Source organism: Cervus canadensis, chromosome 1 (genome assembly GCF_019320065.1).
Source record: "Cervus canadensis isolate Bull #8, Minnesota chromosome 1, ASM1932006v1, whole genome shotgun sequence".
Classification (NCBI taxonomy): Eukaryota; Metazoa; Chordata; class Mammalia; order Artiodactyla; family Cervidae; genus Cervus; species Cervus canadensis.
The window spans coordinates 37,097,758-37,122,491 of record NC_057386.1 but is presented as its reverse complement, the minus strand read 5'-3'; the positions used below and the strand labels follow the sequence as shown (position 1 = coordinate 37,122,491).

Below are 24,734 nucleotides of genomic sequence, written 5' to 3'. Positions count from 1 at the left end.
ACGAGAGAGAGGACATTACGGTTGTCACTCTAATTGTGCTACTTTGATGAAGACCAAGATATGGATAACTCTGTTGACCTAAGAAATTAGAATACCACTTTCCCAACCAGACTCTAGGTTAAAAATTAGGCGTGGATTTTTCTCTTTTGATTTTCCAGGATAATGAGCATGAGACATTTCTGATCTAAATGCCAGGAAGATGGCTGATTCATGTCAATGTATGACAAAACCCACTGAAATGTTGTGAAGTAATTAGCCTCCAACTAAAAAAAAAAAAAAAAAAATGCCAGGAAGAGCATACCCTAAAACGTTAATAATAGTTATCTCTAGGTGATAAAACAGTGTTTATCAGCATGTTCAAACTTTTTACAATAAACATGTGCTGGCTTTGTGAACTTTTAAAAGCAATAAAAATATAAGTATGAGAAAAACTTTGCCCTTCTAATTGAAGCCATTAGCAATTTCCCCCAACCACCAAGACACAAGAGATTCTAGTACCTTCTCCATGTTCATTAGGAATGCCTAAAGCACAATCTAAAAGAGTAGTCCTTTTAATCAGTAAACTGTGGGGCAAAAAATTCAGTCAACTTTCACCCTACCAAACTTAATGAATGGAATGGTACTGCTTTTGTTGAATTACCAGTGCAGACATGACAAGGAAACAATGAGAAATTCAAGAAACAAAATGTTATTTCCAGAATCCAGAAGGATGTTATGAGACCAGCCTCTTGACCTCCACACCCATGTATACCTACAGCACCAAACCAGAAAGTGGTTCTTGTGGAAGGTTCAGTCTTTCTACCACTCCAGCTTTCTCACACCCTCCTCCAAATTATCACAGATTCAGATACCCTGCAAACCCTCTGCTGTGTCCATGGCCCCTGTCTCTGCTCAGGCTTTTCCTCCTACTCGGAACATTCTCTTTCACTCTCCTTAGTTAACTTTTCCTAGAATCCTTCTGAATTGGCCCTTCCTTTCCCCACCACAACCCATGCCTCCACTTGGACTGGACTATGCCCTTCTCTGTGCTTCTGTGGCACCCAACACATACTCCCTCACGACACCACGATAGGCGGTCCTCATACCTGTGGATTTTGTATTTGTGAATTCACCGACTCACTAAAACTTATTAGTAGCACCGAAATCATCACTCACGGTGCTTTCACAGTCATTCATCTGTGAACATGCACAGAGCAGCAAAAAAACTTGAGTCGCCTGATAAGCACATTCCCAGCTGAGACTGAGCAAGGTGATTCTCTCACACTTAAAACAAGTGTCCTTTCTGGGGCCTATTTAGTGCCACATTTTCCACATTTTTATGCACTGATTAAAATGGTCCCCAAGCACAGTGCTGAAATGCTAATGTTCCTAAACACAAGAAGGCTGTGATGTGCCTTAAGGAGAAAATACATGTGCTAGGTGAGTTTGTTTGGGCATGACTGGTGCTGTTGGTCATGAGTTCAATGTTAGTGAATCAACAATATATTAAATAAGGTGTCTTTAAACAGAAACATACATGTGTACTAATCAGTAGATGAAAATCTTATAACCAGAGGCTCATAGGAACCTAACCCTGAATTTCCCTTAAGAGCATTCAGTACCTGCTCATTCAGTGTCTATGTTGACTTTACAAAACGTAACTACCACAAACAACAGTAATCAACTGTTGACGGAAACATTCTCTTTATGGAGCCATTCCTCCCACTCACCCAGAGGCTGGCAAACTAGACTGCAGGCCAAAGCTAGCCTGCCACCTGTCTCTGTAAATAGTTTTACTGCAACACAGCCATGCTCATTCATTTACATTTTGTCTGTGACTACCTTGGCACCAAAACAGCAAAACTGAGTAATAACAGAGACCATATGGCCTGCAAAATCTAAAACATTTACTATCTGGCCTTTTATAAAAAAAAAAGCTAGCTGACCCATGCACTAGACACTTTGAGGAAATAACAATGTTGCACTTATCTTTATGATCTTAGCACAAAACTGGCACAACAGGACAGGTTAACCAGTCTGGTTAAGCACTGGACCCAGAATATAGTCTTCTGCTCTAAAAATTCAGGGGTAACTGCATTAAATTCCAGATCTGAATAAATCCTGAAAGAAAAAAAAAAGATACTATGCAAAGAAATAAAATAATGGAAATGTGACAGAAGGATGAGGAGCAAAAGGAAAAAGACCAAGGCAAACAATATCATTTGGTGGGTGAAATAATGAGATTCAAATAAGGAAAGGCCTAATGACAAGTATTAGTAGCTACTGAAATTCAGTCTAGTCTGACCCTCCAAAAATATTCAGAGGAGCCAAAGAGAAGGTCTGGTGAGAGCTTGGCCAAATATACAATGACATTTAACTTGTCTAAAGACATATTTCTACATATAGCACCGAGGGTGTTGTACATACAACAATCACAATGGGTTGAGGAAAATGCTGAGCACAGCAAACCAAATCATGCCACAACAGAACTCACTTAAGTCTAAGAGACAAACATCTAACAAACGGCTCTCATTATCATCTGCTCATTCTTCACCAGCAGATGGACACATGCTACACTGCATTCGAGATGTTGATAACAGAGCAATCAGGTCTCAGAAAATCCTCAGCATTTCCATCAGAGACTCTCACCTTTCAGTGTGAACACTATTTCTGATGCCATGATTTTATATCCTTAGATTAACTCATGCTCAGCAACAACTCATTTGCTAAACAGAACACTTTCCTGATTTCCAAAGGGAGCTGAGAACCAGCAGAAGGCATAGTCAGTAAATAAAGAATGCTTGGAACCCTAGTGACACTGAACTGGGAGTGGCCTAGCTGGCAGGGACACAGTTTAAATGTGAGGCGCAATAATTTCAGAGGATGCCACTTACAGCTGGGGCTGGCAGTCCCTCCCCAGGTTGCATGTTTAACCCAAACCACATCTCAAGGCTGATAACCAACAACCCACAAGCTAACCTCCTGCAGCCACTCAGAAAGAAAGCCAAAGCTCATGCTTGGCAGAGAGAGAACAAATTAGTTTGGAGCTGACTATCATTACTAACAACCACCTGAAGCCAAATTGTCTGTTTCTTATTCATGGATCTGAATTGTAGCAACTGTAGCAGTCTGTGCTAGAAACTCTCCAGGAGTTGTCAAAGGAGCAACTTCTGTCAAGGCTAATCACTCAAAAAGGACAACTGAAGTGAATAAGCAAGTAAAACACAAGCGAATATTTAAATTACACAGATAAATACATGGCATACACGTTTATAATATAGTATCATACAGCCATACTAAGGATGTACTAAGAAAAGATATTCCTGGGCAAGTGGAAACACAGTTCTGCTGTAACCCTTGTTTTGAAGACACAAATCTGTTCCATCATGATCAACATATTAGGGAACAATGTGAGCCTAACACAAACTTTTATTTTGTTCAGGAGAAACAACAGGTAAACACAAAAGACTCCACCCAGCTGAACGGAGCTGCACAGGAACATACAAAACACAGACACACACCCCAAACATTCACCAGCTACTGCAGTTCACCACGTGAGCTTACATTTTGAACCACGCCTAAGCCCATCTGGTGTTCTACCTACAGGTCCAGTTTCAAGTAACTCTCCTTCCATCACTTCACAATAACTCACAAGCGGCAATCCTTCCAAAACCCACTTCTACAAGTAAACTTTATGTCTTTTTCAAGATAGTATTTACATACTTCTTAACCAATGAACGTGTAGAAAACACAACAACTGTTTTATTAGGTTCTTATCTTTTTTTTTAACTATGTCACTGAGGAAGCTTTTGAGTGTTATTCTCCTAACCCCATTTTCCCCATCAGCTCTGTGGTTTTTATTGTGCAATTGTGCACAGCACAGTGATTTTTAGGAACGCATGTGTTACCTTATAGCAGAAGTGACTGTATGCCCAGTGGATAATTCAGAAAAGCAAACTGTATGTTGGTATATATAGTATAAACCCATTTTTGCTTAAAAATACATTTCATGTGTCTGCATGCATGTATACATACACACACACCTGTAAAATTTTAGAAAAATGTCTGAAAGAACTTCCAAATAGTTAATAGTGGTGCCTCTGAAGGCAAGAAAACAAGTGACTCTCATTTTAAACTTTGTTTTTGACTTAGATACAGTGAATTGGTGTTATCTCTGCAATTAAAAAAAAAATTTCCTTTAAAAACCAAAGAAAAAAATTAACAAAGAACAAATTAAAAAAAAGAGAAACAAATCTGTTTCAACATTAAAAGTGTTGAAAAGAGAATTATATAATCTGATTATGTGATTCCCCTGCTTAAAGTCCTTAATATTAAAAAAAAAAAAGTCCTTAATATTAGATACTCAAACTCCTCAATATTTATGAAGAACCTGGCCCTTCCTAATTCTACAGTTTCATCTCTCACTTTTCCTCCCCTCCTTTATCTGCTCAACTAAGATTTATTTAGAATCTTCTATACGCAGGCACTGGGGATAAGGCAATGAGCAACCAAATATGGACCCCACTCTCACAGAGGCTTGAATCTAACAACAGAGACTTCAACCAACAAGAGAAAAACTGCATCTAAAATTACTTAATTAGGGCTTCCCTGGTGGCTCGGTGGTGAAGCAGCTGCTTGCCAATGCAGGAAACACGGGTTCGATCCCTGGTCCGGGAAGATCCCACAGGTCAAGGAGCCAACTTAGCCCATGGTCCACAACTACTGAGCCTATGCTCTAGAGCACGGGAGCCGCAATCACTGCGCCCACACGCCCGAGAGCCCGTGCTCCACAACAGCAGCAGCCACCTCAATGAGAAGCCTGCGCACGGCAGCTACAGAGCAGCCCCCACCTGCGGCAACTAGAGAACAGCCTGCACAGCAACGCAGACCCAGCAGAGCCAAAGATACATAAATAAATAACTACTTAACTAGAAATCTGGCATCACAAAGCAGAAGCAGCCAGGCTCAGGGACCAGGAAAAAGCTTCCCTGGAAAAGGGAAGTGATATTTACTCTGAGAATTTAAGGATGAGTCAGAGTGGTGCTGATTGAGAGAGACCAGCACTGCAGGCAAAGAGAATGTGTCATAGCCAAGGGCCAGAGAAGAGGTTGGACTCTTCAAGGAAGAAGCCAGGATAGCCAAAGAACAAGAACAAAGTGGTGGGTGGGGGCAGTGGAGAGGTATAAAATAAGGCTAGAAGTAGCAGAGACCAATCTTGCAGGGCCCAGTAAACTATTTTAAGGATTTTGGACCTGATTCTAAGAGCAAAGAGAAACAACTGAAGACTGTCAAAGAGGGAAGTGGCATGATCAGAAATGTGTACCCGGAAGTTCATTTGGGTTACAATCTAAAAAGAAAGGCCTAAGGAGGACCAGGAATAAATGTGGGAAGACCATTAAGAACTTCTTTCAATAATCTGTGGATTACTGACATGATGAATGATAGCTTAGACTAGGATAGTGGTAGGAGAAATAGAGAAAAGTAGATGGATTAAAATTATGCTTAGGAGGTAGAGTAAATAACCCTTGGTATTAACTGAAAAAGGGGTAAAGGATGACTCACATCTCCAGCGAGAGCACTGCTCACATTCTAGCCTCCAGCCACACTGAATGACTTGCAGCTCCCTAAGCCTTCATGCCTCAAGAGTAGAAATGCCCTGACATCATCCTTCAGCTGCAAACTGCCTCCTCAGTCTAGCCTTCCTTAACTGTGCCCCTTAGGTGCCTTAATTCCTGTTCCCATAGAGTCTCATGCTTGCCTTTATCACAGCACACCGCATTATAATATAATCAAATATTTATGTTTCTATCTTCCCCACATGACAGAGTGCTCCTTAAGGCTAGAAATCACCTTTGGTTATTTTAATCTCTGCATCTCCAAAGCCTAATTACTCAAATGTCTGTGAATAAACTCTCACTTCTCATCCAGTGTACGTTCCTGTTCCGGGGAACAGAGAGAGCGAACTGAGTTCTTGGGGCCCACTGTAGGAAAGAAAAGGATATGGGAAGATGACCTGGGCCTGAGAAAACAGGCAAAAAAGGCAGCGTGGTTTCCTAGCTGGACAAACAGAGAGCTATGAGACTGCAGGCTTCTTTCTCCAGTGCTGGTAGTATAGAACTAAGAGCCCAAACCCAAAGAGGTAACTTTAAAAGAAATTAAGGGAAATGATTACTCCAGGACAATGCAGAGGCTGAAAACATACAAAGAGCTTCACCAATAGTTCAGAAAACAAATTACCACATTTTACTCTGCATATATATGTAATTCTTTGAAATTTTTACTAAAAATACATCAATATACTATTTGCATAATTTAAAAGGTACTACACATAATAAAACGTAATGGCTCCAATGTGTAGCTGAAAATGCCTTCTCCTAGATGCACGCAGAATAAAAGCACATGCCATATGATTCAGCAATCCCATTCTCGGGCACATATCCAGACAAACTCTAATTTCATTGAAAAGACAGATGCACCCGAACGTTCGCAGCAGCCCTGTTTACAACAGCCAGGACATGGAGACAACCTGAAAGTCTGCTGACAGATGAATGGATAAAGAAGATGTGACTGTGTGTGTGTGTGTGTGTGCGAGAGAATAGTACTCAGCCATAAAAAGGAATGAAATAATGCCACTGCAGCAACATGGATGGACCCAGAACTTACATACTAAGTGAGGTGAGTCAGGAAGAGAAAGACAAGTAACACATGATATCATTCACATGTGGAATTTAAAATATGACACAAATGAACTTAATTATGAAATAGAAACAAACTCATAGACATAGAGAACAGAGCTGTGGTTGCCAAGGGAGGAAGGGGGTAAGGGAGGGATGGATAGAGAGTTTAGAAGTAGCAAATTCAAATGGTCATAGAATAGACAAGTAACAAGGTCCAACTGTATAACACAGGGAACTATATTCAATATCCTGTAAGAAACCATAATGGAAAAGAATATGAGAAAGCATATATATAAAAACGTATAACCGAATCACTCTGCTGTATACCAGAAACAAGTATGGCATTGTAAGTCAACTATACTACAATTAAAAAAATAATAATTTAATTAAAAAAGAATAAAAATACTAACTTACAAACATATTACTTAAAAAAATAAATAAAACACCTAATGGAAGACAGAGATCTATGAAACATTAATTATAACTTTAATGAGGGATACTCCCTAAAAAAATGCCATAAAATACTTTCTCAAATTGTCATTGTTGCTTTCATTTTAAAGACATATAGTGGAGCTAATCCCATAGAACAATCTGTCTCCTATTCAAGTAGACTTCTGGTCTGAGGTGGTAACATCCAAACTAGAAGAGGTAGCAGTGAGGGATTCTGCTACAGTAGCAACCCCTCTGAAGCACCCTGACGTCCTGGGGCCCCATGCAGTACCACGGCTCACAGGAAGCTGGTAGTTTCATTTATAAGCAATGACTCCTTCCCAAGTCATCCAGAAAAGAGCTGAAGACTAAAGACAGAGGAAGATAAATGGGAATTTTAAATTAAACCCTGAAGGATGAGTCCTCCTATCCTGCCACCTTTGACTCATTCTTTTTTTTTTTTTTTTGACTCATTCTTAGCAGACAACCAAGCCTCCAACTTCAAAGACAAAACAGACAACATGAAAAGGCCATCCTTCACCTCCCTCCTACAATACTCACGATCTTACCTGCACCCCCAATTATCCATTCCTCTTTTCCCTCAAGCACAAGAAAGAGGGATCTCTCATTTTTTTTTCAGCTATCCCCCTCACCTGTGCTCTGGATCCTACTCCTTTCTCATCATTTGCAAGGACATTTCCCTGCCATCTATCTCCTTTCTTTCATAGGTCTTCAACCTATTTATCATTATGTCTGTTCCTCAAGTAGCTGAATCAACTCTCTCTCATGACTTCAGTATCATCTATAAGAGGATGCCTTCAAGTATCTTCACCTCTGGCCTAGATCACTCTCGAGTTTCAGATACTTGCTAGTCTCTAAGTATCTGCACGTCAATGTCCTACAGAAATTCCAACATGTCCAAAACTAAACTCATCATATTTTTCCTAAAACCAATTCCACCTTTATTCTCTATCTCAGGGAACGGACCAGTTTACCCAGTTCTCAAGTCAGAAACCTTAGTGCTACTTTCCTCAGCTCCCATGCCCAATCAAGTCCTTTGGATTCAACCTCATTAATATACTCTGTTCGCTTTCCCCATCTCCAGAGCCATTTCCTGGTTCAGTTCCTTCTCACACCTCACTTGGATTACTGTTGCACCCTCCTACTCTCCTTATTTCTAGTCTTACTCTTCTCCAAACTTTCCACACAACATCCAGAGTTCTAGTTCTAAAATGCACACCTGACATTTCCCTATTTAAAGCACTCAATGGCTCCCTATGACTTTCTGGGTAAAAGGTCAAACTACTTATTGCATGACCTTTCAAGACCTGGGCTCAGCTCATCTCGCCATCCACTGTACAAATTTTGCTCTCAGGGCACAATACACCCGCCACTCACAATTTTCCAACTACAGTGTCCTCTCCCTAGTTTCAAAAATCCCACCCAGAATCCTAAAGCATCATATTGATGTCTACGAACCCAGGGCAGCAAAAAACTTTTAATCCTAAATTCATCTTCATCTAGAAAAACTTTTACTAAATTCTATAGTGCCACACAGTGGTGAGAGAGGGAAGCACATAGTAAAGATAAAGGAAATGTAGATGGAGGACATGTAAGAGAACATCAGGGAGCCTGAAGTGGTCTGATTCCCTGAGATGAATGGGAAGTGCCTGTGCAGTGCTCCATGGCGGCACATACCAGGTTCTCACGCCTACTCAGCTAGTCATGCTCATGACATCGCTCTCAGGAACTTACATCGCTGGGGCTCAGGCTGCCCAGCCCATTCTCCTGCTCAGAATCTTTCCCAGACTCGGTGCCCTGGGAGGACCGGGGATGGGATGGATGAATCCAGATCTCCAGGCGAGTGGTGTCATCTCCTACATGCCGGAAAGTGGATTTCTTCCCTTTCCGCCACTGGTCAGGGCTCAGCTCCAACTCTTCGTGTTGCTTCTTTTCCGTCTGTTCCGCCTGTATGACATACAAACATGTAAGCTCAGACTCTCCTGGTATTCAGCCAATAAAGAGAAGTGCTCACCTCACCTGAGCTTGTTTACTAAGAACTGTAAAAAGTAAAGACTTAGCCATAGTTCCGAAGTACAGAATATCATCTGTTCTGTCTCATAAAAGTTACTTATTCTGTAAACCAGATGCTGTGGAACACGTACACCCAAGGGCCCTGGAGTGCTCTCCTAAAGATGAGTTTGGTTCTGCACAGAGACTGACTCTAGAGCACAGACCAATGGCACCCCTTGAGGACACTATTAGTCATTTCCTAAAGGACACAGAGACAGTAACAGAAATGCATTCTTCTAGGAAGAAATGATTTTGCCTGCATCCCTACTCACCTTCCGTTTGGTCTCTTCAAACAAGCTCATGAGACTCTCCTTGGCAGTCAGGATAGGGTTGCTGGCAGCTAAACTGCGCATATAATAATAGACAGCATCCAGTTTCCTCCTCTGCAGAAAGAGGTCAGAGACACTGAGTCAACCAGTTCTCTTCCAGACTCCAGCCTGAGTCAGCTGACCCAGGAAACCCTACCATCCCTCCCAAGCTGTGAGGAATTCCAACAAGAAAATGAGAAAGCTGCCCACAGGAGAAGTCATGGTGATGACAACAGAGCTCTCTTCTCATCCAGGACTATGTCTAACATGTAGAACTACTCTTAAAGCCACACACTCAGCAGTGGGGAAAAAGAATAAAGAGCCTCACAAAATATGAAAGCAATTACATTTTCTCTTTAGAGAAAGAAAATTGTCAGCATGTACTAATTATTATTATATTTAAATTATAAACAATGGCAATATCACAGAATAAGCATAACTATGAGGCAAATGATGAGCACTTCAGAAACAGTATTTCCAAACCCAAGGAAACTGCCCCGTAGACATTATTATTCCCATTTTAACGATGAGGAGTCAGGAGCTCAGGAAGATTATTATATAACTTGGCCAATAAAGTCTCAAAGCCAAATCTCTGATAAGCTAGTATTTGAACCAAGGCCTCCCTGGCTCCTAAGTTCATGTTTTCACTACAACGTACTGACTCTACTGAGAAAAGGAAACTATTACTCAATGCATTCAGCAAATAAACACTTCAAGTCCAATTTTATAACCAATTAATAAGGAATCAAAGGGAGAGGGTTAGAAGGAAAGAAAATCAAAAGCCTATCTTTCTATCATATACGTCTTTACCCTTTCCCTGCCTCGAAATGTACCTAGACTACTACTTCCTTCTCTCCCCAGCACCTACTTACTCTTTAAAAGTCCTTGCAATCATCTAACATGGTTAAAGATACACATTCTAAGCTCAACTGCATGAGTGTGAATTTGGCCCTGCCACCGATTAGGTATACACCTAAGAAAGTCAACCTAGAACAATTTCCTTATCTGTAAAATGAAGATATTCACCAACATATATGGCTCCTGAAAAGAATAAAATTCACATAACTACACATTTAATGGAATATCTGGTACATGGTTTCAGTCAGTTAAATGGAAGCTATCTTTAATGTTATTCTAATTATGCCACTCCCTTGATTTTACAGTAATTGATCAGTCCCACAATGATTTTTTTCATATTTTAACATCTCTGAAATCAAGACACAACTCACAATCAATATCTATCATCATCTTACTTGAGCTCACATTTTTCTTTCTTAGTGCCATAGAAAATGATGTCTCCAACAATCATATCCTATCAAGTGCAATTTGTATCATTGTCTGTATACACTTGTCTTCTTAATGTTTTTTTTTCAGGACAGAAACCATATCAAATTACCTAGCAAAACACTGCACAGCATATTCTCAGCAAATACTTGGGATCCACTGAAGGAAAAGCTATAGAAAAGTTGAGAAAGTGATGTTAAAAAGACAATTAATTGGGTTAAGACAGAGAAAGAAAAAGAGGGACAGAGGAAAAGAACTCTAACTTAGGTCAGAGGTCCATGAAAAAAAACGCACAGCAATTTAATTAGTGTAGCAACAAACCAATGAGGGAAGACACAAGATTAATACTCAAAAATTAGTTGTATTTATATATATTAGTAGTGAACAATCTGAAGAAGACATTAGGAAATAATTCATAATAGCATCAAAAATAACAACATACCTTATTTATACCTTAGGAATAAAGTTAACCAAGGAAATGCAAAACTTTTAAACTGAAAATGACAAAACATTTCTGAAAGAAATCAAAGAAGACCTAAATAAATGGAAAACATCCTGTGTTTTTGCAACAAAATATTTAGTACGGTAAGGATGTAAACAGACCTCAAAGCACTCTAAAGATACAATGCAATCCTTATCAAAATTACAGTGACTCTTTTGGCAGAAAAGAAAAAGCTGATCCTAAAATCCATACGGCATTCCAAAAAGCCCCAGACAACCAAAACAATGTTGAAAAAGAACAAAGCTGAAAGACTCACATACCCCAATCTAAAAATTTACCACAAAACTACAGTAATTAAAACAACATAGTACTTGCACAAGAGAGAGAATTCAGAGTCCAGAAATAAATTTATCATACATCAACTGACTTTTAAGAGTACTAAGACTATTTAATGGGGAAAGAATAATCTCAACAAATGATGCTAGGGGAATTAGATAGCCACATGCAAAAGAATAAATTAGACCCTTACTTCACACCATATATTAACCAAAAATGGATTAATGACCTAAACAGAAGAATTAAAACTGTTAAAAAAAAAAAAAAAGGACTTTTGTATTTTCGTCTAAATAAATAAGAAACCTTAACTTTTAATTTGGTTAAAAGTTTCTTAGCTATGACATCAAACCACAAGCAACAAAAGTAAAAATAAATAAACCACACTTTATCAAAATTAAAAACTTTTTAAAACGGCATTATCAAGAGAGTGAGAAGACAACCCATAAAATGGGAGAAAATATTTATAAATCACATATCTGATTAAGGTCAGACTACGTAAAGAACTGCTACATCTCAACAACAAAAGAGACAACTCAGTTTAAAAATATGCAAAGGATTTGAATAGACTTTTCTCCAAAGAAGATACGCAGATGGCCAACAAGAACATAAAAAAACCAGTACTCATTAGGGAAATGCAAGTCAAAACCACAATGCCATACAGCTTTGAAAGCAATTAGGTTGGCTACTATTTAAAAACACACACACACAACAACAGAAAATAGTGTGCTTTAGCAAGGACGCAGATAAACTGGAATCCTTGGGGGACTGTAAAATGGTACAGCTGTCGGTACGGTGATTCTTCAGAAAACTGAAAATGCTATTGTCAGATTACCCCATGATCCAACAACTCCACTTCTGAGTATATGCCCAAAAGAATCGAAAGCAGGGTCTTGAAGAGGTATTTGTACACTCATATTCATAGTGGTGTTATTCACAATGGTCAAAAGGTAGACATGTCCATTGAGAAATGAAATGAAAAACAAAATATGGTATATACACAATTGAATATTACTCAGCCTTAAGGAGAAAACTGACATGAGCTGTAACATGGATGAACCTTGAGGATTTAACGCTAAGTGAAATAAGCCAGTCACAAAAAGACACAAACTTTTTTATTCCATTTATATTCAGTAACTAGAGTACACAAATTCACAGAGACAGAAAGAAGAAGGGTGGTGACCAAAGGCCAGAGGGAGGGGAGAACAGAGAGTTGCTGTTTAATGGGTAGAGAGTTTCAGTTCTGTAAGATGAAAAGAGTTCTGAAGATTAACTGCACAACAATGTGAATGTACTCAACACTACTGAAACATTACGCTTTTAAAGATAGCAAACTTTGCTTTATGTGTGATTACAGTTAGAAAAATTTTTGTTGAGGTTTGACAGTAAACAAAACTCTGTAAAGCAATTATCCTTCAATTAAAAAGTAAATAAGTTAAAAGAATTTTTTTTTATTTTCTTGATTTTAAAAAAAATGGGTAAAGGACTTGAACAGACTAATAAGCATATGAAAAGATGCCAAATATAATTAAACATAAGGGAAATGCAAATCAAAAGTGAGCTACCACTTCACACAAACTGATTCTAAAGTTTACATGAAAAGGCAAATAAAAAAACATCCAGGATAGCCTACACAATACTGACACTACCTGACTTCCAGATTTGCTATAAAGCTAGCTATAGTAATCAAGACAGTGTGGTACCGGCCAGAGAATAAACAAGTAGATCAATGAAACAGAATAGAGAACCCAGAAACACACCTTCACAAATACAGTCAGTTGATTTTTGACAAAGGAGCAAAAGCAGTTTAAAGGAGAAAGGATAGTCTTTTCAGCAAATGATGTTAAAAACCGGACACCCACATGCAAAACAATGAATCTATATGCAGACATTACACCTTTCACAAAAATTAACCCAAAATGGACTACAGACTTTAGTGTAAAATGTAAAACTCTACAACTCCTAGGAGAGAACAGAGAGGAGAATCTAGGTAACACATGTGTAGCAATGCCTTCTCAGATACAACACTGAAAGCACAATCCATAAAAAAAGTTGATAAAGTTCTTAGATTTCATTGACTTTAAAAACTTCTGTGAAAAACACTAAGAAAATAAAAACTACAGGCTGAGAGAAAATATTTATAAAACACATATCTAATAAAGGACTGGTATCCAAAATATAGGAGCTCTAAAAACTCAACAATAGGGACTTGCCTGGTGGTCCAGTGGCTAAGACGCCATGCCTCCAATGCAGGGGAGCTTAGGTTCGATTCCTGGCCAGGGAACTAGATCCCACAGGCCACAACTAAAATATCCTGAATGCCACAAGGAAGACTGAAGACTCTGCATGCCACAACTAAGACTCAGCACAGCCAAATATTTAAAAAACAACAACAAGAAAACAATACAATTTAAGAATGCGCAAAAGATCTAAACAGACATCTCACCAAAAATACACAGAAAGCAAATAAGTATATGAAAAGATGCTGTACATCATCTGTCATTAGGGAATTGCAAGTTAAAGTCTAACACAAATAGGATTCTGCAAACCTATCAGAGCAAAATCCAGAACACCGACAAGACCAAATGCTTAAAAGGATGCACAGCAATAGGCGGGAATGCCAAATGGTACAGCCACTTTGGAAGACAGTTTGACAGGTTCTTCCAAAACTATATATACCCTAACCACACAACCCAGCAATCATACTCCTAAGTAGCTATCCAAATAATTTGAGAACTTATGTCCACAAGAAAACGTGCACAAAAATGTTTCTAGCATTTGATAGTCAAAACCTGGAAATAACCAAGACGTCCTTCAATAGAGGAATGGATAAACTATGGAATACTACTCATCAATAAACAAAAAGAGCTATCAAGTCACAAAAATACCTCTAAGTGCTAAATGAAAGCAGCCAACATGAAAAGGCTACATACAGTATGGTTCCAACTATATGACATTCTGGAAAAGTCAAAACTAGAGAGACAGTAAAAAATATCAGTGACTGAGAGAGGCTTGGGGGAGGGAAGAAGGATAAAGAGGTGAGTGTGGAGCACAGGGTATTATTTTTAGGGCAGTGAAAACATTCTGCGATCCTGTAATGCTGGACACATGTCACTACATTTGTTCAAACTCATAGAGTGTACGATAATAAAAGTGAACCCAAGTGTAAGCTGCAGACTTTAGTATTAACAAATGTACCTGCACTGACTCATTAACTGTAACTAATGTACTATACTAATGAAAGATGTTAATAATAGGGAAAACTGGGAGTTGAAGAAGTATACGGGAACTCTCTGTACTTTCTGTCCAATTTTTCTGTAAACCTAAAACTGACCAAAAAATTTTAAAAATATAGTAAAGAAGAAGAAAAAAAAGTCCCCAGGTAGGGAGGAGGGAACCACAACGAGATATCACTTCATACCCACTAGGTTGGTCATATTCAAAGTAATGAAAAATAATAAATGTCAGCAAGAACATGAAGAAACTGGAACTCCCCTACACTGCTGGTAGAAATGTAAAATGCTGCAATCACTATAAAAAACAGCTTGGCAGATTCTCAAAAAGTGAAACATAGAATTACCATTTGACCCAGCAGTCTCATCCCTAGGTACAGACCATAATTAATGGTTAATTTTCTTGGATGAATTTTATCTGAATTTTTTTTAAAGCCATTGAGGAGAAAATTTTTTTTACATTTTCTAGTTAACAAATAATACTAAACGGGAGAGAAAAAGCCATAAAGAGGGGCGATAAAAATCTCAACACATATCAAAAAGAGAATAGGACAGAGGTAGAAAGCAGAGAGAGCAATTCATAGATTCCGCAAGAAGTGTATCCTTAAACCACATTCCTTATTAACAATGTCAATCCATAATTAAAGTGTTAGGAATTTTTTTTAATTTTTGTGGAATAAAGGATAAAAATATCAATTCAAACACTATTTATGTGGGCAATGAATTTTACAACATTAAGAAAACTCTTCCTGCCAACCAACACGTTAACTGCTCCTTATATTTAAACCTTTGGTACCTACAACTGGCCCCTCCCCCTTGAAGTCCCTTACTAGGGGCTCTGTCAGATCCCAAGGCTCACTGTGACAGCCACATTTAGAGGAGTTCAGCAAAATCAGAGAGGTATGATTTGGCATTTACTGTGCATCTGCTAAAAAGACTCCTAAGGTAAAAAGCTCAGATAAGGGGATGATCTGGGGAGGAAGAATGTACTTAGGGCTAGTTGAGGACTTTAAAGGGGAGACATACAGGGAGCCTTCCTTTCCTTCTAGAGATGAGTAACCTAGTTCAACCTAGGGAAGGGAAACAAGACAAGATTCAGAGCAGAAACCTTGGTCAAAAAGAGTAATGTTTGGCTGCAGCATAAGCATTCCCCTGGGCACACGTAAGTGTAGTGAAAGTGGATTCAACTGAAGTGAAAGGTCCCTCACAACTTACCTCTGAAAGCAACAGTTAACAAAAGGAGTTTGAGGATGGCAGACAGAAGGGGGTATACTTTGGGTTGGGTGTTAAGATGAGTTCTAGCTCCAGGAGTTGATGCTATCAAAATCCATGTATCTTACATATTGCCTGCAAAATACCTCCCCATCCAAAATTTCTTACCGTATACACAGCCAGCAGAGCCAACTGGTTATAAGGGCGCCCATTCTTCGGAGCAATATGCTGGGCCTTCAGGTACCAACTGGAACAGAAAAACAATTTAAAAAAAGATGTTTCTGCATTAACACTTTCCCCATTTATCACCTGATAGCCCTTACTACTTAAACTGTAACCCTAGAGTGGTAAAGCAGGGAGCACCTGTAGGACGTATATACAAGACACAGCTCAGGTGGCCCACTGCTCTTAACAGGGCCTAGGTTAAAGCCACACGGGGAAGAGGAGTAATGAACAAGAAGCAACAGTACCTGCGTGCCTTCCCATAATTTGCCGTGTCGTTGGCTTGCTCCCGATACCTGGCAATATCTCCTTGGCAAATCATACATCGCTGGGCACTGATCAAGGCATATTTTACCTTCAGGAGAAACGACCAGTTAGCAGCATCTACCCAAGAAACTCTAACTTCAACCCCAAAGGGCAGGGTGAGGGTCAGAATCACAGAGCAGCATTAACAAGGGACCAGCAATCCTCAACAAAGTCCAGTCAAATGGAAAAAACATTCTGCCTGTCTTTGTAGTAGCTGGGGAACCTCAACTAAGTCTCTGGAACTCAACTTCTCCATTGGAATATAAAAATACCTATCTCACAGGGAAACTGGAGGGAAAATGTGTAAGAATACTTTATGAATTATAAAGCGATATACAGGGATTTCCCTGGCAGTCCAGTGATTAAAACTTGGCACGTTCACTGCTGTGGGCCTGGGTATGATCCCTGGTTGGGGAACTATGATTGCACAAGCCACACACAGTGATATACAAATAGAGTAATAAAAGTTATTTGTTCTTTCCTTTCCATCCTTCCATCATCTATCTCTCCTCAAACTATTAAAACCACTGTATTGTGTTACTGCACTCCATCTCCTTTGCAGGACAATAATAATTCCCTAAAACAGTAAGTTACCCTTTACCAAACACCCATAACATCCAGGATTGGGTAATACTACATGTATGCTTTCTCACTGATGGGCTTGGCATCTGTCCCTCAATGAGAAGATGAGTAAAACTTTAACTACCCTAAGACATACGCTCAACCAAAAAACGTTCTTAAGGAACATCACTTCATAACACGTATATGCTGTTACTACATATTGTTAGGAACTTCCCTGGTGGCTCAGCAGTAAAGAATCAGCTCACCAATGCAGGAGACACGGGGTTTGATCCCTGGGTTGGGAAGATCCCTTGGAGAAGGGAATGGCTACCCACTCGAGCATTCTTGCCTGGAGAATTCCATGGACAGAGGAGCCTGGTGGGCTACAGTCCATGGGGTCACAAAGAGTCAGACAAGACTGAGCGACTAACACTTCACCTGGCTAACGTCTTGGGTCTTCAGCCTTAGCTTAACCATGACTTCCTCAGGCCTCTATGATCCGCTAGGCCCCTGTACACCTACACCACACCCCCACAACACCCTTTGCAGAAGTCACTACACCTGCAGTTACTAATCCAACACCTGTACTCACCCCTAATGAAACTAAACTCTGAGAGTTGGGACCACAGCGTTCTTGTTCCAGGCTGAATTACGTGTGCCTGGAATGGCACCTGGTGCGTAGGAGGGACTCAACAAGTACTTGTTGATTAGTAACAGAGCTTCTGCATGGCAACTGATCAAAAGAAGCAGAAAGGCAAGAGGAAGCCTCTGTTCCATAAATCACACTCGTTTCTCTAATGAATTGACCTCTTATTCTCCCTTGGCCCTTTCCTCTCAACATATAATTACGCTAAAGTCTCTCCAAGGTTAAAAACAAACTTCTCTTGGCACTGTCTTCTAACTACTAACTTCCCTTCCCTCCTTGCCTTCACAGCCTTCTTACAAGAACAGCCTGGGTTACCCTCTCATTATATCTGCTACCCTACTTCTCATTCACTACAATCTGGTTTCCATCCTCTCCAAGTAATATAACTCGTGGTAAGGCCATCCAACCCAACCGACACTTTTCAGCAATCATAACATGTGAGGGTTTTTATAGCACTTGTCCATTTTACCCACCACCACCCTAAAATCTGGCTCCCTGCTCTTGGGCTGGCTCTCCCAGTTTCCCAACTTCTGCTTCAACTATCATCTACATATTGACGACTTCTGAATTTCTATCACCACTCCAGCTCTTTCTCCTGAGCTCCAGACAGATCAGAACATTCATTTGTTCATTTTCAGGTCCTCTACTCAAGCTGATTAAAACAGAACTAACCTCTTCCTTCCCAGCCTCTCTTCTAGGGCACAAAATTCGGGGAGGATCTGGACTCCTCCTCACGCCTCCAATCTCGACAGTCACACTGAACCAGCCAGCAATTCAACGCTGCTCCCTACAGTTTTCCAATCTGTCTCCTCTTCACCTCCACTTCCTGTACCTCATTCACGCCCACACCCAGCTCTCCTACCTCCAGTCTTGCCCAAACTCATCTAATTGCTGAGTCCCAAGAACATATCTATGCCATCCATTTGCTGAAAATCAATCTATAGCTCCTCACTTCTTTCAGGAAGAAAATCCAAACTCTTCAGCATGACACATAAGAGTTTATGATCCATCCCTTCCTACTTCGTTAACTTTTCCTCCTCCAACAGCCCAATGCACATTACGGACATCAGCATGCTGATTTCTTCTACTTTCCCAATGAGGTGTGGTCCTCTCACTGTGCCCTGTATCTAAACTGCCCCTTCCACTCCTAGCCATGTTTCAAAACTCAACCTGACAGTCGCTAAGAAACCTTCTTTGACCCCCCCATCAGTCTATAGCAGACCCAATGCCCTCTACACTCTATACATACCATTACTACAGTATTTATGACATTACCTTATAACTGTTGCTTTAACTCATCTGTTCCCCCGTATCTTTCATTCTTGCATCCTCAACACCCAGCACAGTGCCCAGCACATAACTAACACTAAATAAATGCTTACTAAGTGAATGAATAAATTTAACATAAAGAAGCTGGCTTACTGTCTTTCGTAATGGCTTGCTGCGAATGGCAAGACCGTCCATGTAGTCCTCCAATTTGAACTTGTAAGTGACCTGCAGCTTCTGAAGCAAGCTATCAAAGAAGTCACTACCCTATAAACAGAAAAAATAAGAATCAGACAAATCAGCCTGTACTGATTCATTCTACCCAGAAACTGGGGCGAGAAACCCTTTCACAGTTCTGCTATTGTTTAGCCAGCAGATGTTAAGGGAGGTATGTGCAGTACTTAGTGGCCACCAACTAAACCCAAGACAAATTGATAGCATAAGCCTTTCCGTGGTTTTAAAGATATGAAAACATACACAGGGTTTGCCTGGCAGTCCAGTGGTTAAGGCTGAGCTTCCACTGTAGGGGGCATGGGTTTGATCCCTGGTCAGGGAACTAAGATCCCACACGCTGAAAGTTACAGTCACACACACACACACACACACACACACGAACACACACACAGGAACACACACGCCAGGTAAGACATTCAGAAAGCTTCCAAGCTCAAAACAAACTCCACCTGTCAGTTAAGCTAGAGTGTCAAGGAAGCAACAGAAGCAGGGTAGGCCTAAACTCAAGAAAAGAGCATATAAAGTTTGTTGTTAATGTTCTATTATAAAACACAGTATTGTGGGTGGTAAAAACTCATCCCAACTAAAGGATGCTGAAGCCTTTATCCTGAGGACATAAAGATGATGGTTTACCTCATCCAAGAGCTCCAAAAGTCTGTTCCGAATCTGTTCTGGGTTCTCAACATTCGGATCCTTGAGAAGCTGCCTGAACTTCTCAATCACCTGATAGAAAGCATTCTTCCACAGGATCTGATCCACATTCTGATTATCAGAGAACTCAATATCTAACAGAATACAGCGCTCATATAGCTGCAGCAGTTCAGCTCTGGAATAAAATACATGCAACTTCTAGCTCCAAATACACCACAGGAAAGGCTAGACCCAAGACCTGAGGTTCCTGCAAATCACACACCTTCCTTGGCAGGAAATCCAAAATGCCACCAGGTATAGCTCTCACTCTAGCTTCCATTCTGCATAGCAGAATGTCATTCTAAAGACAAGTTAGGTCTAGGAAAGTAGTTCTTCCCCATATACCTCTACCTGAATTTAATAGCCAAAGTAACAGGGTACATGCTGTTTATTTCTTGGCACTTTAGAAAGTCTTTCCTTTTCCATATCCAGAGTCCATGCTCTCTTAAAAGATTTTTTCTTCTTAAAAAGTGGGAAGCACAATCATTTCTAGGACTAGAAACAGATTTTTTCTGCTCCGCTCTTTTTCTAACTTCCCTTCCCTTACAAAAATTAATGTGAAAGGGAGGTAACACCCGGGAGTTTACCTGAAAGGCTTCTACCTTCCCCAGCCTTGGGGCCCTGTACACCTCCAGCTTATTCCTACTCCCCTTTAGCCAGGATGGGACCCCCCCACCCCACTCCATACCTGAGCTGAGCCATCTTCTCCAGGCCCTCAGGACTGATGCGGTCCCTGGAGAGCAGGTTGCTGAGTTGTAGTTCTTGGTTGTCAGCCACCCGGAGGAGCCGGTGCAGTTCCTGCTGCTGCATGTTCCTCATGTGCTGTTCCACCTCCTCAGGACTCATGGTGCTGGCAGGCAGAGGGCTACACACATACTGTCCTGACGGAGCTGGGTAGCCCGGGTAGTAAGGTGCTGGGTACACACCGTTTGTAGGGCCCACCGGGTACTGCAGAGGGCTATAGCCTGTGTAAGGATACTGGGAGGCGGGGCCTGGTGCCCGGGGGTAATAATAGGGGTTGTCGGAGTTCTGAAACTTATAGTAAGAGGCTTGGGCCTGGCGTGAGTCACCCCAGGAGGTAGGGCTGACTTCATCATCAGTGTCCAAGAAATGCAGCTGCGGCGTCTGGCTCTTTAGAGCGGGTTTCTGTTCAGGATTGTTTGGGTCCCACAATCGTCGAGTGGTGCCTCCCCGGCCCCAACTCCGAGATCCCTTGCTACCAGTTCCAAATAAAAGCCGAGGTCCCAAAGGCGCCGACTCTGGAGAGCCAGCTGAACTGACTGACAGGGTGGTGTGGGCAGGGAGAATGAGAATGCCCCGGCCGCGACCCCGAAGTTCCTGTCTCAGGTTTTTGGACTCCGGCTTCTCAGAGCCTTTGCCCCCACCGCTCAAGCCTTTGTCTGGCTTTAACCTATCCACCTCTTCCCTGGCCGGCCTCACCACTGGGGAATCTTTGTTCATGGTTTCTGCATCAAAAGTGACTCGAAGAGTGCCTCGATTTTCTTTACCATTGCTTTTCTGCTCTCCCTCCCCTCGGCCAGACCAGCTTCTTTCTGAGTGCTTCTTCCTCTCTGAGCTCCTCCGTGGTCCATCAGGCTCATCAATTCTATCCTCATCCAAGGAGTCGGTTGAGGACATAGACACCTGCTTCTTCAGTCGGGGCCTCTCCTTGGTCCGATCCTGGCGGCGGCGGCGACTTCCACTGTCAGTCAGGCCAGCCCCCTCGGCACTGTTGTTGCTACCAGCCGAGCTGGTGCTGCAAGTGCGATAGCGGTTCCTGCGTTTGTCTGAGCGGGAGTAGCGCTTGGCAGAACCTGGCTTCCCCTGCGCCGAGTCTTCGTTCACCTTCTTCACCCCCTCTCCCTTTTCTACCCTCTTTCCTTTTTCTCCCTTTGCAGCCCTTACTCTGTCACCACTTGGGCTCTTTTCAGCCTCCTCTCTGTCTGGCTTGTTCACCACCTCCTCTTTCACATTTCCCCTACACTCATCTTCCTCTACCCTCAGTTGCTCTACCTGGTTGAGGATTTCTTCCTCTTCCACCCGGCTGGTGGCTTCTTTGCTAACAGTCTGCAAACGCCTTCCAGGTTGATAGATCTGCATGTCCGGTTTCTTTGTCCTCTTAATAATTCTTAGGCTTCGATCCTCTTGTCCAACAGTCCGAGGAAAGGACTCCTGTGCCCGAATATTTTCTGAGTCTACAGGACCATTTTGCTGTGGGTTGTCTTTGCAGACATCTTTAATGAGCTGGGTACAATTTCCAACAGCAGAAGAATCTCTGTCATTAACAACTTCATTCTTCAACTCGTCACTCCCAGAGGGTTCCTTGATTTTAGGTCTGTTTCTTAGTCGGGAAAGACCAGGCTTATAGATTTCCAGATCTGGGCGCCTGTTATCTTTTCGCTGCCTGGGCTCCTTCATATTTTCTGCCATGTTGGAGAGAGTGTTGGGGAGAAAAAGGTGGAAGAATAAAGGGGAAGGAGAGGAAAAAAAACTGTCGTTAAAAGTAAAGCAAGAATTACACATCCAAGTGTTCATATCGATGGACAAGGAAGCAACTTTCTGCAGAAACGGAAATTCTACTAGGTTTAAGATATTTGTACAGCAACTGACAAAACTAAAAACTTAACTATATTGGAGCTACCTACACTTGAGTTAGGGAAACAAGGGGGGAAAAAATCATATTCTCTTGATTTTTACCCAAATCATACTCAGATCCACAAGACCCTAAACTACCTCATCACTGTCATAATAAAAGATCTCTGACCAGTTCTGCATTGGACTTTTTTTCTGCTATAGAGCTCTCAGCTCCACTGTGGTCTCTTCTGCCTCTAACATTTTTTATGGGGTGGTTGAGTCCTTTTAACATATTAATGGGGGAAGAGGGAGAAAATGAGGGGTATGCATGTAACAATCCACAGTTCTGGACATCTCTGGAGAAAAAGTTTGCAACTCCAGTCACTGAACTTGGCCAGGACAATCCTCTTCTTAAGGCTTTCAACTACCCAATCGCATACCTCCGGTTGAAGCAAACAGGAAGCAGTTCCTTTCACATTCTTCATCTCCACTCATGCTCACCAACTCTCTAACAGCAGCCAGTAGAGTCATTTCAAGGAAACACTACTCAGACTATCATCATTAGAATACTGAGACTAACTGCTACTATGATGATGGAATATGAGAAGGAAAAAGTTCCATAAAGGAGCTTTCCCTGGAGGATGATGGAAGTATTGTGACATGCTCTCAAAACACCAAGGACTGGGGCACTCAAGAAGAAGAAAACTGGACTTAAGAAACCACTCTCCAGGCTCCAGGAACTTGCAGAATGACAGATAAGCAAGTATCAATTTTCTGATCGGTTACCTTTAGCTGTTAAGGGGAGAGTCAACTGTAAATAGCCACTAAACTGTCCAGCGGGGGAAGAAACAGGACTTAGTGAGACTATAGAGTACTCAAAATGGAATGCTATAGAAAATTCTAGTATTGTTCTGTTAACACCAGTGCAAACAAGCTCCTAACAGGGGTCACATGCTCCAGTATTTACACCCATGGGTGTAACAAACTTGAAAAAAAACACCCCAAAACCCTGAAGTTTAAGATACCGCTTCAGTATTTTCCAAACGTTAAAAGACTGTTTCATTCACTGTGAATAAAGATAAAGCAGTTTAACTCCAGAATAACTCACCCTCAGCAGCCTTTCTAAGTTGGGGCGGGGGGGGGGGGGGGGGGAAGAACCACTACCACTTTCCAGCAAGGAGAGAGAAAACAACCCGAATAATCCAATTCAGATAGCCAAAGAAAACCAATTTCACAAACTTCGGCCATAAGCCGGCAGAAACAGAACTACCATTCCTAAACGAACTCCCCTGACTAACCAAGAAGAGGTGAGACACTAGAATCTTCCCCGGTGTTTTCCCGGTGTGGCTGGAGGCTTTAATTTGCAAGTTGGACATTCTCTCGGATTTAAAAAAACAAAAAACTGCTCCCACACAAGCCAAGGCCAAACCAGAATACAATCAGCTTTCTGAGGTCCTGGATCCCCCCGGTGGCGCAGCCTTCAGAAGCCTGCCTTGCGGGAAAAAGTTCAGCAAGGAAATACCAAGCTGTTGAACCTTTTCTTCTCCAGGTCTCCAGTCCCTACTCTCCAAGGGGGAATGAGACGGGGCAGGCCTGCGGCTGACTCCTCGGGGAACCATACACTCCGGGGGGCCTCCTCAGCCAGACCCCGGCGCCCAACTACTTGTCGCTTCCCCGGATAGCTGGGAACCCACGGGCTGGTGTGAGAGGGCCGGGGCAATGGGGAACAGTCACCTTCGCCGTGAGAAAGGGGGCGGAGACAGGAACCCAGGCTGGGCTCTCGCGGAGGGGCCTGAGCCGGCGGAGCCCGACCCCGCACCGGCTCTCGGACTGGTAGACAGGGGAAGGCCCGCCCGCCCCGCCCTCGGCCCCCGCCCCCACTGTTGGGGGAAGGGGCGGGGGCTCCGGAGCGCCGCGGACAGAGCGGGGAGGAGGCAAAGGAGGGGAGGGAGGCGGGGCGGGCAGGCCCGGCCCAGCAGCTGGGCGGCGCGACTCACCTCTGCTCCCGGCCTGTGGAGCCAGAGTGGCCAGGATCCCTCGCAGCTCCGACGCGGAGATCCGGACACGCTCCAACCCCTCCGCCATCTTCGCGGCTGCTGCTACAGCTGCAGCTACTCCGCCAGCGCCGCGCGCGCAGCCAGGAAACCACGACGGCCGGGCGGCGCGCGCGCGCTCTCACCCTCCTCCCACCCTTTTCCCCGCCCCCTCCCGCTCTCCTCCCGCTCTCCTCCCGCTCTCCTCCCCAAACGACGGTGGCCGCACAGG

At 42.2% G+C, this 24,734-nt stretch overlaps 1 protein-coding gene across 2 annotated transcripts in view; it reads right to left on the bottom strand.

The window, feature by feature from the left end:
• Positions 1–24,696, bottom strand: part of SMG6 (SMG6 nonsense mediated mRNA decay factor) — a 196,376-nt gene extending 171,680 nt beyond the window's left edge. Inside the window, exons 1-8 of one of the 2 annotated variants that reach the window (XM_043478110.1) lie at positions 24,467–24,696; positions 20,584–22,318; positions 19,839–20,031; positions 19,128–19,238; positions 16,441–16,547; positions 16,139–16,217; positions 9,431–9,541; positions 8,841–9,053 (exon numbers count right to left, since the gene is read on the bottom strand). In XM_043478110.1, the coding sequence (XP_043334045.1) occupies positions 8,841–9,053; positions 9,431–9,541; positions 16,139–16,217; positions 16,441–16,547; positions 19,128–19,238; positions 19,839–20,031; positions 20,584–22,318; positions 24,467–24,554 (2,637 nt within the window). In that variant the 5' untranslated portion in view covers positions 24,555–24,696. Of the gene's footprint in view, positions 1–8,840; positions 9,054–9,430; positions 9,542–16,138; positions 16,218–16,440; positions 16,548–19,127; positions 19,239–19,838; positions 20,032–20,583; positions 22,319–24,203; positions 24,351–24,466 lie in introns of those variants that run through there. The other variant, XM_043478116.1, reaches the window with a different exon arrangement.
• Between the last annotated feature and the right edge of the window lie 38 nt (positions 24,697–24,734).